This window comes from Schistocerca piceifrons, chromosome 8 (assembly GCF_021461385.2).
Source record: "Schistocerca piceifrons isolate TAMUIC-IGC-003096 chromosome 8, iqSchPice1.1, whole genome shotgun sequence".
NCBI lineage: Eukaryota > Metazoa > Arthropoda > Insecta > Orthoptera > Acrididae > Schistocerca > Schistocerca piceifrons.
Window position 1 is genome coordinate 91,118,850 of NC_060145.1, and position 15,549 is coordinate 91,134,398.

Sequence of the window (15,549 nt, forward strand, 5' to 3'; positions counted from 1 at the left end):
AGGGTAAAAACCACAGTGGATACCTCCCTCTGTATACAATTTGTTCTTTGTTACTGCATTAGTTGAAATGTACGAATGCTTGCTGAAGTCATCGGTGTCTACACTTACACACTACTTAAACTAACTTATGCTAAAGACACACACACCCGAGGGAGGACTCGAACCTCTGGCTGGATGGGCGGCGGAATCCGTGTCATAGTGCCTCTAACCGCTCGGCCACTCCGCATGGCTATTGCATTAGTCGGAGATAGTCAAGTCACTTTATACTAAACAAAAATTCATTTGAATTAAAACTGATATCATATGGTTTATTCGTCCACTTTCAGTCAGAATCAATGAGTATTTAGGTGATGACTAGTTGATACGTCTGTATTGATCTTCCAAGATTTCACGTGTTTTATAATTGCTCGTTACAGTTTCAGCACTTACATTGCAAGCTGTACGAAGGTATGAGGCATATGTACTATTTGATCAAAAGTATGGGGACACCTGTTAGTGGATAGTAATATGGCGTGTGTGCACCTTCCGCCATTATGATAGGTTGAATTCTGCTGGGGACATTTCAGTAATGTGTCTGCTGAGGAATGGCAATCCATTCTGACTCACGAGCTAAAACCAGAGGTTGTAGTGATTTTGGATCTATATCTACATCTACACCTACATACATACTCCGCAATCCACCATACGGTGGTTGGTGGAGGGTACCTCGTACCACAACTATCATCTTCTCTCCTTGTTCCACTCCCAAAGAGAACGAGGAAAAATGACTGCCTATATGCCTCTGTACGAGCCCTAATCTCCCTTATCTTATCTTTGTGATCTTTCCGTGAAATATAAGTTGGCGGCAGTAAAATTGTACTGCAGTCAGCCTCAAATGCTGGTCCTCTAAATTTCCTCAGCAGCGATTCACGAAAAGAACGCCTCCTTTCCTCCACAGACTCCCACCCGAGTTCCTGAAGGATTTCCGTAGCACTCGCGTGATGACCAAACCTACCAGTAACAAATCTAGCAGCTTACCTCTGAATTGCTTCTATGTCCTCCCTCAATCCGACCTGATAGGGATCCCAAACGCTCGAGCAGCACTCAAGAATAGGTTGTATTAGTGTTTTATAGGCGGTCTCCTTTACAGATGAACCACATCTTTCCAAAATTCTACCAATGAACCGAAGACGACTATCCGCCTTCCCCACAACTGCCATTACACGCTTGTCCCACTTCATATCGTTCTGCAATGTTACGCCCAAATATTTAATCGACGTGACTTTGTCAAGAGCTACACTACTAATGGAGAATTCAAACATTGCGGGATTGTTTTTCCTATTCATCTGCATTAATTTACATTTATCTATATTTAGAGTTAGCTGTCATTCTTTACACCAATCGCAAATCCTGTCCAAGTCATCTTGTATCCTCCTACAGTAACTCAAAGACGACAGCTTCCCGTACACCACAGCATCATCAGCAAACAGCCGCACATTGCTATCCACCCTATCCAAAAGATCATTTATGTAAACAGAAAACAACAGCGGACCTACCACACTTCCCTGGGGCACTCCAGATGATACCCTCACCTCCGATGAACATTCACCATCGAGGACAACGTACTGGGTTCTATTACTTAAGAAGGACTACGGCTTGCAGCGAAGTCGACGTTCTGTTTCGTTCCGAAGGTGTCCAATAGGATTCAGATGGAGACTCTGGATGGGTCAGTCATTCTCATGAATGTTATTTTCTCCAAATTGTTGTCTTACAAATACTGCTATATGCCAGAGTGTAGTGTCAGGCTGATACAAAAAATCATCCGTCTCTGAACTGTTTCTCTACTGTACACACTACACAATGCTGTAAAATATCTAATGTCCTTCAGCAGTTATTGTTTTCTTAAGTGAAATAAGGGGACCATATCCCCCACGCCGTAACCTCATCTTCTCTCTGCGTCGCAGTTGGCTCTAAATAAGGCGGCGGGAGACGTTCTCCAGACATTGTCAAATCCAGAGTTTTCCAGCGGATTGCCTCAGGGAGTAGCGTGATTCATCATTTCAAGTCACTCGTTTTGAGGTATCCACAGTCCAGAAGCGTCGCTCAATAATGACTGCAGAAGTAAGTGACTTTTACGGAGCTCCTCAACCATTGTACGCCATTGCCTTTTAACTTGCCACGGACAGTAGTCATGTTACATGGACTGCTCGCGGCCGTTCGAAACTTGAGAGTGATTCCTTCCACCGATTTCATGCGATTTTTTACAACCAGTCTCTGAAGCGCTCGCTGTCTATCAATACTTGACGTACGCCTAGTTTCGTTGTGGCTGTTCATACGCCTTTCCACTTTACAATCATTCCGTGAACAGTCGACTCCGTCATCTTAAGAAGGCTTTAAATTTTCCTGATGGGTTTGTTACTTAGATGACATCCAGTGTCTAATCCAAGTACGAAGTCATTGAGTTCTCCAAGTTCACCACCTCTGTTAATACTGCTCATACGCTACTGGCCATTAAAATTGCTACACCAAGAAGAAATGCAGATGATAAACGGGTATTCAGTGGAAAAATATATTCAGTTTGGGTGCATAGATTCTGAGAAATCACTACCCAGAACAACCACCTCTGGCCGTAATAACGGCCTTGATACGCCTGGGCATTGAGTCAAACAGAGCTTGGATGGCGTGTACAGGTACAGCTGCCCATGCACCTTCAACACGATACCACAGTTCTACAAGAATAGTGACTGGCGTATTGTGACGAGCCAGTTGCTCGGCCGCCATTGACCAGGCGTTTTCAATTGGTGAGAGATCTGGAGAATGTGGTGGCCAGGGCAGCAGTCGAACATTTTCTGTATCCAGAAAGGCCCGTACAGGACCTGCAACATGCGGTCGTGCATTATCCTGCTGAAATCTAGGGTTTCGCAGGGATCGAATGGGGGTAGAGCCACGGGTCGTAACACATCTGAAATGTAACGTCCAGTGTTCAAAGTGCCGTCAATGCGAACAAAAGGTGACCAAGACATATAGCCAATGGCACCCCATACCATCACGCCGGGTGATACGCCAGTATGGCGATGACGAATACACGCTTCCAATGTGCGTTCACCGCAGTGTCGCCAAACACGGATGCGACCTCCATGATGCTGTAAACAGAACCTGGATTCATCCGAAAAAATTACGTTTTGCCATTGGTGCACCCAGGTTCGTCGTTGAGTACACCATCGCAGGCGCTCCTGTCTGTGCTGCAGCGTCAAGGGTAACCGCAGCCATTGTCTCCGAGCCGATAGTCCATGCTGCTGCAAACGTCGTCGAACTGTTCTTGCAGATGGTTGTTGTGTTGCAAAGGTCCCCATCTGCTGACTGAGGGATCGAGACGTGGCTGCACGATCCGTTAGAGCCATGCAGATAAGATGCCTGTCATCTCGACTGCTAGTGATACGAGGCCATTCGGAGCCAGCACGGCGTTCCGTATTACCATCCTGAACCCACCGTTTCCATATTCTGCTAACAGTCGACCAACGCGAGCAGCAGTGTCGCGATACGATAAATCGCAATCGCGATAGGCTACAATCCGACTTTTATCAAAGTCGGAAACGTAATGGTAGGCATTTTTCCTCCTTACACGAGGCATCACAACAACGTTTCACCAGGCAACACCGGTCAACTGCTGTTTGTGTATGAGAAATCGGTTGGAAACTTTCCTCATGTCAGCACGTTGTAGGTGTCGCCACCGGCGCCAACCTTTGGAGAATGCTCTGAAAAGCTAATCATTTGCATATCACAGCATCTTCTTCCTGTCGGTTAAATTTCGCGTCTGTAGCACGTCATCTTCGTGGTGTAGCAGTTTTAGTGTTCAGTAGTATATAATGACAACAAAATACTCCACGCCTCCTTTCTTACTGGCGGGTTCATCCATCGTGACGTCTAGTGGTCAATTCCGCAATCCGTGGGGTGTTCGGATACTTTAATCAGACTGTATATTTGGCAACTACGCCTTTCGGTAGCGATCTATGCAACGCAGAGCCGAGCTACGAGGACCGTAACAGGTCAGTTCTGTTGATGCAAAAGTGTGTGAATATGCTCGGTGAAGTGAAATAGTAATAGCTGGAAGAAAAATGATGTTGTCTCCCGAAACAAGATAGCGTTAATTTCAAGGATTGTTATTCAAGCACAGGTGTCTGACAAGTCTACTTCCATTACCATATTTCTGACTCATTTAGCGAATGGTTCAAGATATCGAAAGGTTTTCGGTAAACGGTGTTATAAAAGGGAAACGTAATCTTTTTGCATGTTTAATCATTTTAAATATAGTATCAACCGAAATTTTGAGCCAAATGCGCTTTATTTAGTGAAGCAATATACTTTTTTTACCTACGATCAAAAGATTTTTGCCGGCCGTTAGTGGCCGAGCGGTTCTAGGCGCTCCAGTCTGGAACAGTGCGACCGCTACGGTCGCAGGTTCGAATCCTGCCTCGAGCATGGATGTGTGTGATGTCCTTAGGTTAGTTAGGTTTAAGTAGTTCTAAGTTCTAGGGGACTGATGACCTCAGAAGTTAAGTCCCATAGTGCTCAGAGCCATTTGAACCATTTTTTGAACCAAAATATCTTGATAAGTTCAATGACATAACGTTTGATAATTATGGTACTCAAACCTTTTGCAATAAACTCCGAGTAAAAGCAGCACCAAATGGGTTTCTCATGTCAGGCTCCTTAGCGAAAGATCTGGCAGAGAACCAGAGAAAATTCTGGTCCTATGTAAAATCGCTAAGCGAGCAAAGGCTTCCATCCCGTCCCTTATCGATCAGTCTGATGTGGCGGCTGAAGATAACATAACGAAAACCGAAGTTTTAAATTTCACACTGAAGAAATCGTTCACACAGGGGAATCGTACAAACATACAGTCATTTGACCATCGAACAGACTCCCATATGGACGACATACCTGGACATACCTGACGTAGAGAAACTACTGAAAGTTTTGAAAGCAAATAAATCACCAGGTCCGGATGGAATCCCAATTCGATTTTGCAAAGAGTACCGCACGGCATTGGCTTCTCATCTAGCTTGCATCTGCCGTGATCTCTCGCCCAGCACAGAGTCCCAAGAAACTGGAAAAAAGCGCACGTGACTCCAGTATATAAGAAAGGTAAAAGAACGGACCGCAAAATTACAGACCAATATCCCCAATATCTGTTTGCTGCAGAATCCTTGAACATATTCTCAGTTCGAATATAACAAACTTTCTTGAAGCTAAGCAGCTTATGTCCACGAATCAGCACGGTTTTAGAAAGCATCGCTGTTGGGAAACTCAGCTTGCCCTTTTCTCACCTGACATACTGACAACAATGGACGAAGGGCAACAGGCGGATTCCATATTTCCAGATTTCCGGAAAGCATTTGACACGGTGCCCGATTGCAGACTGTTAACTAAGGTACGAGCATATGGAACAAGTTCACAGGTATGAGAGTGGCTCGAAGACTTCTTAAATAACGGAACCCAGTACGTTGTCCTCGACGGCGAATGTGCGGCTGGTCCTGGCGGAGGTTCGAGTCCTCCCTCGGCCATGGTTATGTGTGTGTTTGTCCTTAGGACAATGTAGGTTAAGCAGTGTGTAAGCTTAGGGACTGATGACCTTAGCAGCTAAGTCCCATAAGTTTTCACACACATTTGAACAATTTTTTTTCGACGGCGAGTGTTCATCAGTACAAGTATATCGTCGAAAATAAACCAGGGAAATGTGATAGGACTGCTCTTATTCTCTGTATACGTAAATGATTTGGCGGACAGTGTGGTTAGCAATCTGCTGTTGTTTTCTGATGATGCCGTGATGTAAGGTACAGTATCGGAGTTGAGTGACTGTAGGAAGTTACAAGACGACAAAATTTCCAGTTTGTTTGATGAATGGCAGCCAGCCCTTAATGTAGAAAAATGTTGGTTAAAGCGGACGATTAAGGGGCTCCGCAAAGGCTCAAAATCATGAAAAGTTCAATATTTACTTTTTTGCGTTTTCTGAATCTGCAGACTATTACCTTTTAATAGATATATAATTTATTCAATTCCGAAGACTACAACTATTTTTAAATTATTTTTGAAATGTGTTCTACATGGGCGTGACACACTGTGGCGCTGTTAAACTGCTGTCAAATGGTGTTATTATTAACGTCCGTGTTCATCAGGTACATTTTAGTGATGTGAGATAAAGTATGTGTTGTGGCTAACCTGTGATGGTTCTATATATATCGCTGGTGCGATTGTCGATTGTTTCATGTTTATTTACTCTGTCGTTATCTCGAAAATATTCGTAATTAATTCTGTTTCTTGAGTCTCTGATTTGTTGAAGTATAATAATGAGTAAAAGTAAAGTTATTAGAAATCCTCTGAAGGCTTTTAAGAAAAGGAGAAATGTTGGAAAGCCAAAGGTATTGAGAAATATGGGAATGAAGATAGGTTCTAACATGGTACGAGCGATGCTTGCTTTAGACAAGGAACGCCTTCGGGCTGCAGACAGGGCTGTAAAGAGTCTAGAAATACAAGCAAGAGTAAACAGGAGGAGGAACAAGAGGAAGCTGGAGGAGGAGTTTGCAGAGGATGAAGATAATCCATCCTATGGACCTGGAATGCACTAAAAAGTTAATCCAATCTTTGTCGCTCGATTCCCAAAACTTTTATTTTCTCATACTAATTACATGTTTTCTAAGGATCTTCCAAACATATTTGTTTCAAACTTTCAGTAAATGTTACACAGTACCTTCTGCATAATTTAACACAGTCATTTTCCAAAAAACTGTATATTTTTGAATATATAAATAAAAAATTGCAAAAAAATGTTGTGAATTTTCATTACAATTGAAAAAAAATCATCTTAAATAACTGAACTAAAATTTTGTAAAATCCCTGTGTTAAGTTGTAGCCCATATTCCAATAAATAATCTGTAAAAAGTTTAACTTCCTACCTCAAATACTTTGTGAGGAAAGATGTAATTTATAAGCGTTATTTTAACATTGCAAGTATAGGGCGTTCCGGAGCCCCTTAAGAAAAACAAACCAGTAATGTTCGGATACAGTATTACTAGTGTCCTGCTTAATACAGTCACTTCGTTTAAATATCTGGGCGCAACGTTGCAAATCGAGCATATGAGAACTGTGGCATGGAAGGGGCATGGTCGACTTTGGTTTATTGGGAGAATTTTAGGAAAGAATGGTTCGCCTGTAAAGGAGAACGCGTATAGGAAGCTGGTGCGACCTATTCTCGAGTACTGCTCGAGTGTTTGGGATCCATACCAGGTCGGACTGAAAGAAGACATCAAAGCAATTCAGAGGCGGGCTGCTAGATTTGTTACCGGTAGGCACGAACAATACGTAAGTGTCACGGAGAGGCTTCGGGAGATCAAATTTGAATCCCTGGAGGGAAGGCGACGTTCTTTTCGAGAAAACCTTTCGAGAAAATTTATAGAACCGGCATTTGAAGCTGACTGCCGAACGATTGTATTGCCGCTAACATACACTGCGAGTAAGGACCACAAAGATAAGATACGAGAAATTAGGGCTCATACGGAGGCATACTGGCAGTAACTTTCCCCTTGCTCTATTGGCGAGTGGAGCAGGAAAGGAAATTAGTGGTACAGGGTACCCTTCGCCACGCACCGTACGGTGGCTTGCGAAGTATCTATGTAGATGTAGATATATGCAGCAACAGGGTAGTCGTACGGTACTATGGTGTTTCCCTCCGGGCTCTACTTTATTCCTCGTAGATACAGCGTCAGCTACGAGTCCAACGAGTGTTGTATCTACAAGCGTATGAGAGAAATATTATTTCAGATATTTGTACTTACACATGTGTAAGCGGACAGCTTCTGAGGAGACAAATAAACAGAAGGAAGACCTTATACAACGACGGAGTCTGTCGTTGTATAAGTTGTACACTTCTCGGATACTTTTATAAAAAGTTAATATGCCATCATTAACAATTTCTATATTACCCAGTATTCTCTATTTCAAAACATTTGATTGCCTTTAAGAAACATATATCATTACACTTGAAAAAAGGAAATAGCATACCTCCGTTGCTCGGCTAGTGGACGAGTTAAGGAGATAAAATATGCGACAAAATTACGTAACTGTCTCTGCAGTACCATTAGCTGAAAACTAGTTCTGATACGTCGAACCGTTCACGAAATAAAAGAGGTGTTACGTCTTATGTGATTTTTTGTGCATATTTAAATGTATACGAGTTCGGAAAGTAAGGTACGATTGCTTGCGAAATAGAAGAATAAAGTGAAAAAAAAACGATTTATTTCCAGGAGTTTGCTACACCTCCCATCTATTTCTTTATAAAGTCACCGCTCTGACTGAAACGTTTGTCATAGCATTGTAGCAGCTTTCCAATACCCTCGTCATACAAGACAGCCACCTGTTCTTTCATTCAATTCTCTGCGCTGATCCGCAGTTCGTTGTCGTTGTAGCCAGAGTTTCATGTGAGCAGAGATGAGCATCAGAGGGAGCCAAGTCTGTCTTATACGTAGCTCGAACAAACACTTTCATCGAATACGTTGCAGGGGCGTCATCATTGCCCCTGCAGTGTACCGTCACGAATTATCATGAAGAAGGAAGTACACTGCTGGCCATTAAAATTGCTACACCACGAAGAAGACGTTCTACAGACGCGAAATTTAACCGACAGGAAGAAGATGCCGTGATATGCAAATGATTAGCTTTTCAGAGCATTCACGCAAGGTTGGCGCCGGTGGCGACACCTACAACGTGCTGACATGAGGAAAGTTTCCTACCGATTTCTCATACACAAACAGCAGTTGACCGGCGTTGCCTGGTGAAACGTTGTTGTGATGCCTCGTGTAAGGAGGAGAAATGCCTACCATCACGTTTCCGACTTTGATAAAGGTCGGATTGTAGCCTATCGCGATTGCGGTTTATCGTATCGCGACGCTGCTGCTCGCGTTGGTCGAGATCCAATGACTGTTAGCAGATTATGGAATCGGTGGGTTCTGGAGGGTAATACAGAACGCCGTGCTCGATACCAACTGCCTCGTATCACTAGCAGTCGAGATGACAGGCATCTTATCCACATGGCTGTAACGGATTGTGCAGCCACGTTTCGATCCCTGAGTCAACAGTTGGGGACGTTTGCAAGATAACAACCATCTGCACGAACAGTTCGACGACGTTTGCAGCAGCATGGACTATCAGCTTGGAGAGCATGGCTGTGGTTACCCTTCACGCTGCATCACAGACAGGAGCGCCTGCGATGGTGTACTCAACGACGAACCTGGGTGTACGAATGGCAAAACGTCATTTTTTCGGATGAATCCAGGTTCTGTTTACAGCCTCATGATGGTCGCATCCGTGTTTGGCGACATCGCGGTGAAAGCACATTGGAAGCGTTTATTCGTCATCGCCATACTGGCGTATCACCCGGGGTGATGGTATGGGGTGCCATTGGTTGCACGTCTCGGTCACCACTTGTTCGCATTGGCGGCACTTTGAACAGTGGACGTTACATTTCAGATGTGTTACGACCCGTGGCTCTCCCCTTCATTCGATCCCTGCGAAACCCTAGATTTCAGCAGGATAATGCACGACCGCATGTTGCAGGTCCTGTACGGGCCTTTCTGGATACAGAAAATGTTCGACTGCTGCCCAGGCCAGCACATTCTCCAGATCTCTCACCAATTGAAAACGTCTGGTCAATGTTAGCCGAGCAACTGGCTCGTCACAATACGCCAGTCACTACTCTTCATGAACTGTGATATCGTGTTGAAGCTGCATGAGCAGCTGTACCTGTACACGCCATCCAAGCTCTGTTTGTCTCAATGCCCAGGCGTATCAAGGCCGTTATTACGGCAAGATGTGGTTATTCTGGGTACTGATTTCTCAGGATCTATGCACCCAAACTTCGTGAAAATGTAATTGCATGTCATTTCTAGTATAATATATTTGTCCAATGAACACCCGTTTATCATCTGCATTTCTTCTTGGTGTAGCAATTTTGATGGCCAGTAGTGTATGCAGATCGAACAAACACGTTCATCGAATACGTTGCAGCGGCGCCCTCTCTGCCCCTGCAGTGCACGGTCACGAATTATCATGAAGAAGGAAATGCATTACACTTACGTTATGTGGGGTTGCATGAAACCAGGCGAAACTTCTCATTGGGCACCCATAATTCTCCTAAACATATTTACTTTCTCACCTTGTGCTCACAACTGCATAGAGCTACGTGGCACGATTGACAGGCACACCAGAGACACGGCCCAACACATCTGCGCAAAACTTCGTCCATGTTCGCTGTCGTTTCCATTTCGCGACTTAGCGGACCTTACTTTCCGAATAACGCTCGTATATACTGTAGACTTCGCTTGCTAACCTTTGTTTAACCTACGAAATGAACATTAGTTAAAAATTTATCGCTTCTCATTGTCCACAGGAAAGACTACATGCAGAACGTGGACCAGGTGCAACACCAGTACCAACAAGTCCGCAGGCTGGAACCAGGGCTCAAATTCGCGGGTGATAAGTTCTCTGAAATAGGAGATCTTTTGCGGCCGTACCAACACCATCAACGTTCAAATGCGTACAGCTTGCCAGCATGGTATAGAGATGTCCTGAAAGACAGGCAAGAGATGTGGCAGCAGATGCAGCATAACCAGATGCCCGCATTTGACCAGTCTGGGCAGCTGTACCAGCAGGGCTACGATTACGACCTGGACGACAGCCAGCAGCAGCAGCATCAAGACCCCAGTGCAGACTTCGATCAGGCGGTACAGCAGATTCATCAATACGGAGATCCTCAGTCTGGTAAACTGGTAAACGATCAACAAGAATCTGAAGAAGGTCTTCAGGTGTATCAGCAAAGTGAGACATCTGATGCAGATCAAATTGCACAGCAATCACTACAAAATCAATATTCTGAACAGGTTAATTGGCATCCACAGCAAGACCAGATTTCAGATACAGGAGACGTCGTGCAACAACATCAACAGATCGATACACCAAACAAAAACCAAGACCTTCAACAGACACAGCAAGAATTAGATTCTGATAATGAACAAATCAGTCAACATTCACAGCAGGATCAATCTTCCGATTCTGGAGACAATCTGCAACAGTATCAACAGACCGATGCATCAAACGGAGACCTGCAACAGATACAGCAAGAATTAGATTCTGATTCTGAACAACTCAGTCAGCATACACAGCAAGATCGATCTTCCGATTCTGGAGACGATTTGCAACAGTATCAACAGACCGATACATCAAATGGAGACCTACAGCAGACGCAGCAAGAACAAAATTCTGATAATGAACAAATCAGTCAGGATTCACAGCAGGATCAATCTTCCAATTCTGGAGACAATCTGCAACAGTATCAACAGACCGATGCATCAAACGGAGACCTACAACAGATACAGCAAGAATTAGATTCTGATTCTGAACAACTCAGTCAGCATACACAGCAAGATCGATCTTCCGATTCTGTAGACGATTTGCAACAGTATCAACAGAACGATACATCAAATGGAGACCTACAGCAGACGCAGCAAGAACAAAATTCTGATAATGAACAAATCAGTCAGCATTCACAGCAGGATCAATCTTCCGAATCTGGAGACAATCTGCAACAGTATCAACAGAACGATGCATCAAACGGAGACCTACAACAGATACAGCAAGAATTAGATTCTGATTCTGAACAACTCAGTCAGCATACACAGCAAGATCAATCTTCCGATTCTGGAGACGATTTGCAACAGTATCAACAGACCGATACATCAAATGGAGACCTACAGCAGACGCAGCAAGAACAAAATTCTGATAATGAACAAATCAGTCAGGATTCACAGCAGGATCAATCTTCCAATTCTGGAGACAATCTGCAACAGTATCAACAGACCGATGCATCAAACGGAGACCTGCAACAGATACAGCAAGAATTAGATTCTGATTCTGAACAACTCAGTCAGCATACACAGCAAGATCGATCTTCCGATTCTGGAGACGATTTGCAACAGTATCAACAGACCGATACATCAAATGGAGACCTACAGCAGACGCAGCAAGAACAAAATTCTGATAATGAACAAATCAGTCAGGATTCACAGCAGGATCAATCTTCCAATTCTGGAGACAATCTGCAACAGTATCAACAGACCGATGCATCAAACGGAGACCTACAACAGATACAGCAAGAATTAGATTCTGATTCTGAACAACTCAGTCAGCATACACAGCAAGATCGATCATCCGATTCTGGAGACGATTTGCAACAGTATCAACAGACCGATACATCAAATGGAGACCTACAGCAGACGCAGCAAGAACAAAATTCTGATAATGAACAAATCAGTCAGCATTCACAGCAGGATCAATCTTCCAATTCTGGAGACAATCTGCAACAGTATCAACAGAACGATGCATCAAACGGAGACCTACAACAGATACAGCAAGAATTAGATTCTGATTCTGAACAACTCAGTCAGCTTACACAGCAAGATCAATCTTCCGATTCTGGAGACGATTTGCAACAGTATCAACAGACCGATACATCAAATGGAGACCTACAGCAGACGCAGCAAGAACAAAATTCTGATAATGAACAAATCAGTCAGGATTCACAGCAGGATCAATCTTCCAATTCTGGAGACAATCTGCAACAGTATCAACAGACCGATGCATCAAACGGAGACCTACAACAGATACAGCAAGAATTAGATTCTGATTCTGAACAACTCAGTCAGCATACACAGCAAGATCGATCATCCGATTCTGGAGACGATTTGCAACAGTATCAACAGACCGATACATCAAATGGAGTCCTACAGCAGACGCAGCAAGAGCAAAATTCTGATAATGAACAAATCAGTCAGCATTCACAGCAGGATCAATCTTCCGATTCTGGAGACAATCTGCAACAGTATCAAGAGACCGATACATCAGTAGGAGACCAAGTCCTACAACAGACACAGCAGGAATTAGATTCTGATTCGCAACTAAGTCAGCATATACAACAAGATCAATTTTCAGACTCTGGGGAAAATCTACAGCAATATCAACAAAGTGGTACACTCAACGAAGAACAAGATTTACAACAAACACAGAAGAAATCTGATTCTGATTTTGAACTTAGCCAGCATACGCAACAAGAGCAGTCTTCAGATTCCGGAGAAAATCTGCAACAATATCAACAGGGCGAAGATCAAATTCTGCAACAGACGCAGCAAGAATTAGACTCTGACTCTGAACTTAGCCAGAACACACACCAAGAGCAGTCTTTAGATTCTGGAGATGATCTGCAACAATATCAACTCGGCGAAACCCAAAACAACGATCAAATTCAACAGCAGAACCAACAACATGTTGACTCAGATTTTGAACACATCAGTTTGTATCCCCAGAAACAAGATCAATCTTATTCTAGCGATGACCAGCAGCAGTACCAGCAGAGCAATATCTTCGGCTCAGGCGATTTAGAACAGCAAGCACACCAAGACGATACTGAAGGCAATAGTCACGATCGATATCAGCAGCATCAAGAACCTGGATCAGAACAGATTGTACAGCAATATGAGAAGGAACAGTTTCCCATCAGTAATCAGGACTTGCAGCAATATCAGCAAAGCCACTTTGGGAACGATGCGGACGTTTATCAGCAGTCCCATGAGCCAGACGAATTCCTTGATGGCTATCAGTACGATCAAAATAATCGCTTGCATAAAATAGACCAACAGCAGCATGAGGCTATATTCTAATAGCACGCATCAATAACGTAAGATTTTATATTTCTTTCCAAGACAACAGACACCTGGACTCAGTTGTACCTTAATATGTAAGTTATTTATAATGAAATCACCTCAATAAGTTTCTAACCGTCAACAGGGATCTTCATTAGTTTTCATTTTTCCTCTTCAATACGAATTGAGCTGGTGCTGTGTTAAATTAACTGATTACGTACATGGGACAAGCAAAGTTAAAATCCCAGTCTGGCCACATCCGTTTAATTTTTTCCATGATTGCAGAAATCACTTGCGACCAGTAGGGGGGAGGGTTCTATCATATTAAACGAGGGTTCCTGTCGAGCTGAGCTACTGCTCTGTCTGCTGTGATAAATTATACTTGAGCATTCTTTCCTTCCTTTATTTCTTGCCTTCGTTCCTTCCTTTCCTCATGTCTTAAATCCTGACTTCCTGCTTACACTCCTCCCTTCTTTCACTTCCTTTTCCTTTCCCAATATTCTACTATCCTTCCTTTAATTTTTCCCATTTTTTCCTCTGATGTAAGATAGTCGGTACTTGTGCCACACTCAGTAGAACTAATACGCTTATGATACGGATTAAATTTTTTGTAGATGTTTGAAATGAAGCTCTTGTGCTCAGATTAATTTGGTACATGTCTTATACACTTGTAGAACTACTTGTAGTTCGGTCATAATAAAACAAAATGCGGTCAGATGATTTTTCATTTAGGCAATATTGCGAATTACACTTAAAATATACTATCTTTGATGCAAAGAAGACGAGATTATTATGTGAATTTGTCTCCACTTCCCGCTTGTGAAACATATTTCTGTACTTTAACCAAGTTAACTAGTTCAGAAATATACACATGTGAATTAAATTCTCTTGTATTATTGTGTGTGGTGAGTAACGACATTTTTAGCATGTACTGCCAAGCTATTATGCATAACTGCCTTAGCTTAGTTAAGCAGGTACCTTTAATTAAATGTGTACAAATATATGATTGTTCTACTACAAGCAGTAGTTATACAGCGCATGCTGGGTGCTTGCAAAGTTTCATAACTACGGTGTATATACATACATACCGCGTGAAAAGTGAGTGATGTGTTGTTACCAGCTGTACATCACAATGGAAGCTGACAGATGGATATCAACAAGAAAGCCAGCCAACAGCCAGCATCCAGAATCACGCTTTGAAATAGTCAACTGATACATGGATATTAACAAAAAAGCCACGCATACTGTCGCAAGGCAGCATCCAGAATTATACCTCGATATAGTCGTGTATCATGTCGTGCACCATCTGAAGACGAGCCGGAAAAGATTCGAAAACCAGTTTATAGAATAAATAAGTATTTCAGTTGCCTGTGTTTATACTGAAGTATAGAGCCTGCACTATGCTTGGCCATCCTCTGTTAGAGTAGTGATGTGCGGTATGGGATCCTTACCAGATAGGGTTGACGGAGGACATCGAAAAAGTTAAAAAAAAGGCAGCTAGTTTTACACTTACGCCAAATAGGGGAGAGACTGTCACACATATGACAAACGAGTTGGATAGCAATCATTAAAACAAAGACGTTTTACGTTGTGGCGACACGTTTTCACGAAAGTTCTATCAGCACCATTCACCTCTGAATATGAAAATATTTATTGCTGCCAACCTACTTAGGAAGAAATGACCATTGTAATAACATAAGAGAAATAAAAACTCGTACAGAAAGATTTACGTTTTCATTTTTCCCACGCTCTGTTACAGAGTGGGACGGGGAAATGTTTTTATTAAAAATGAAATTCCTCCAGCTGTACTTAAAGATTTTATATT

The 15,549-nt window shown here is 42.9% G+C and overlaps 1 protein-coding gene across 2 annotated transcripts in view; it reads left to right on the forward strand.

Annotated features, from left to right (window-relative positions):
• LOC124711249 (dentin sialophosphoprotein-like) overlaps nt 1–15,549 on the forward strand; it is a 99,024-nt gene that overhangs the window by 68,778 nt on the left and 14,697 nt on the right. The window contains exon 4 of one of the 2 annotated variants that reach the window (XR_007005447.1): nt 10,421–13,819. Coding sequence is in view for 1 of the 2 variants with exons in the window: in XM_047241219.1 (XP_047097175.1) it covers nt 10,421–13,742 (3,322 nt within the window). In the remaining variant the exon portion in view is untranslated. The remainder of the gene's footprint in view (nt 1–10,420; nt 13,820–15,549) is intronic. The other variant, XM_047241219.1, reaches the window with a different exon arrangement.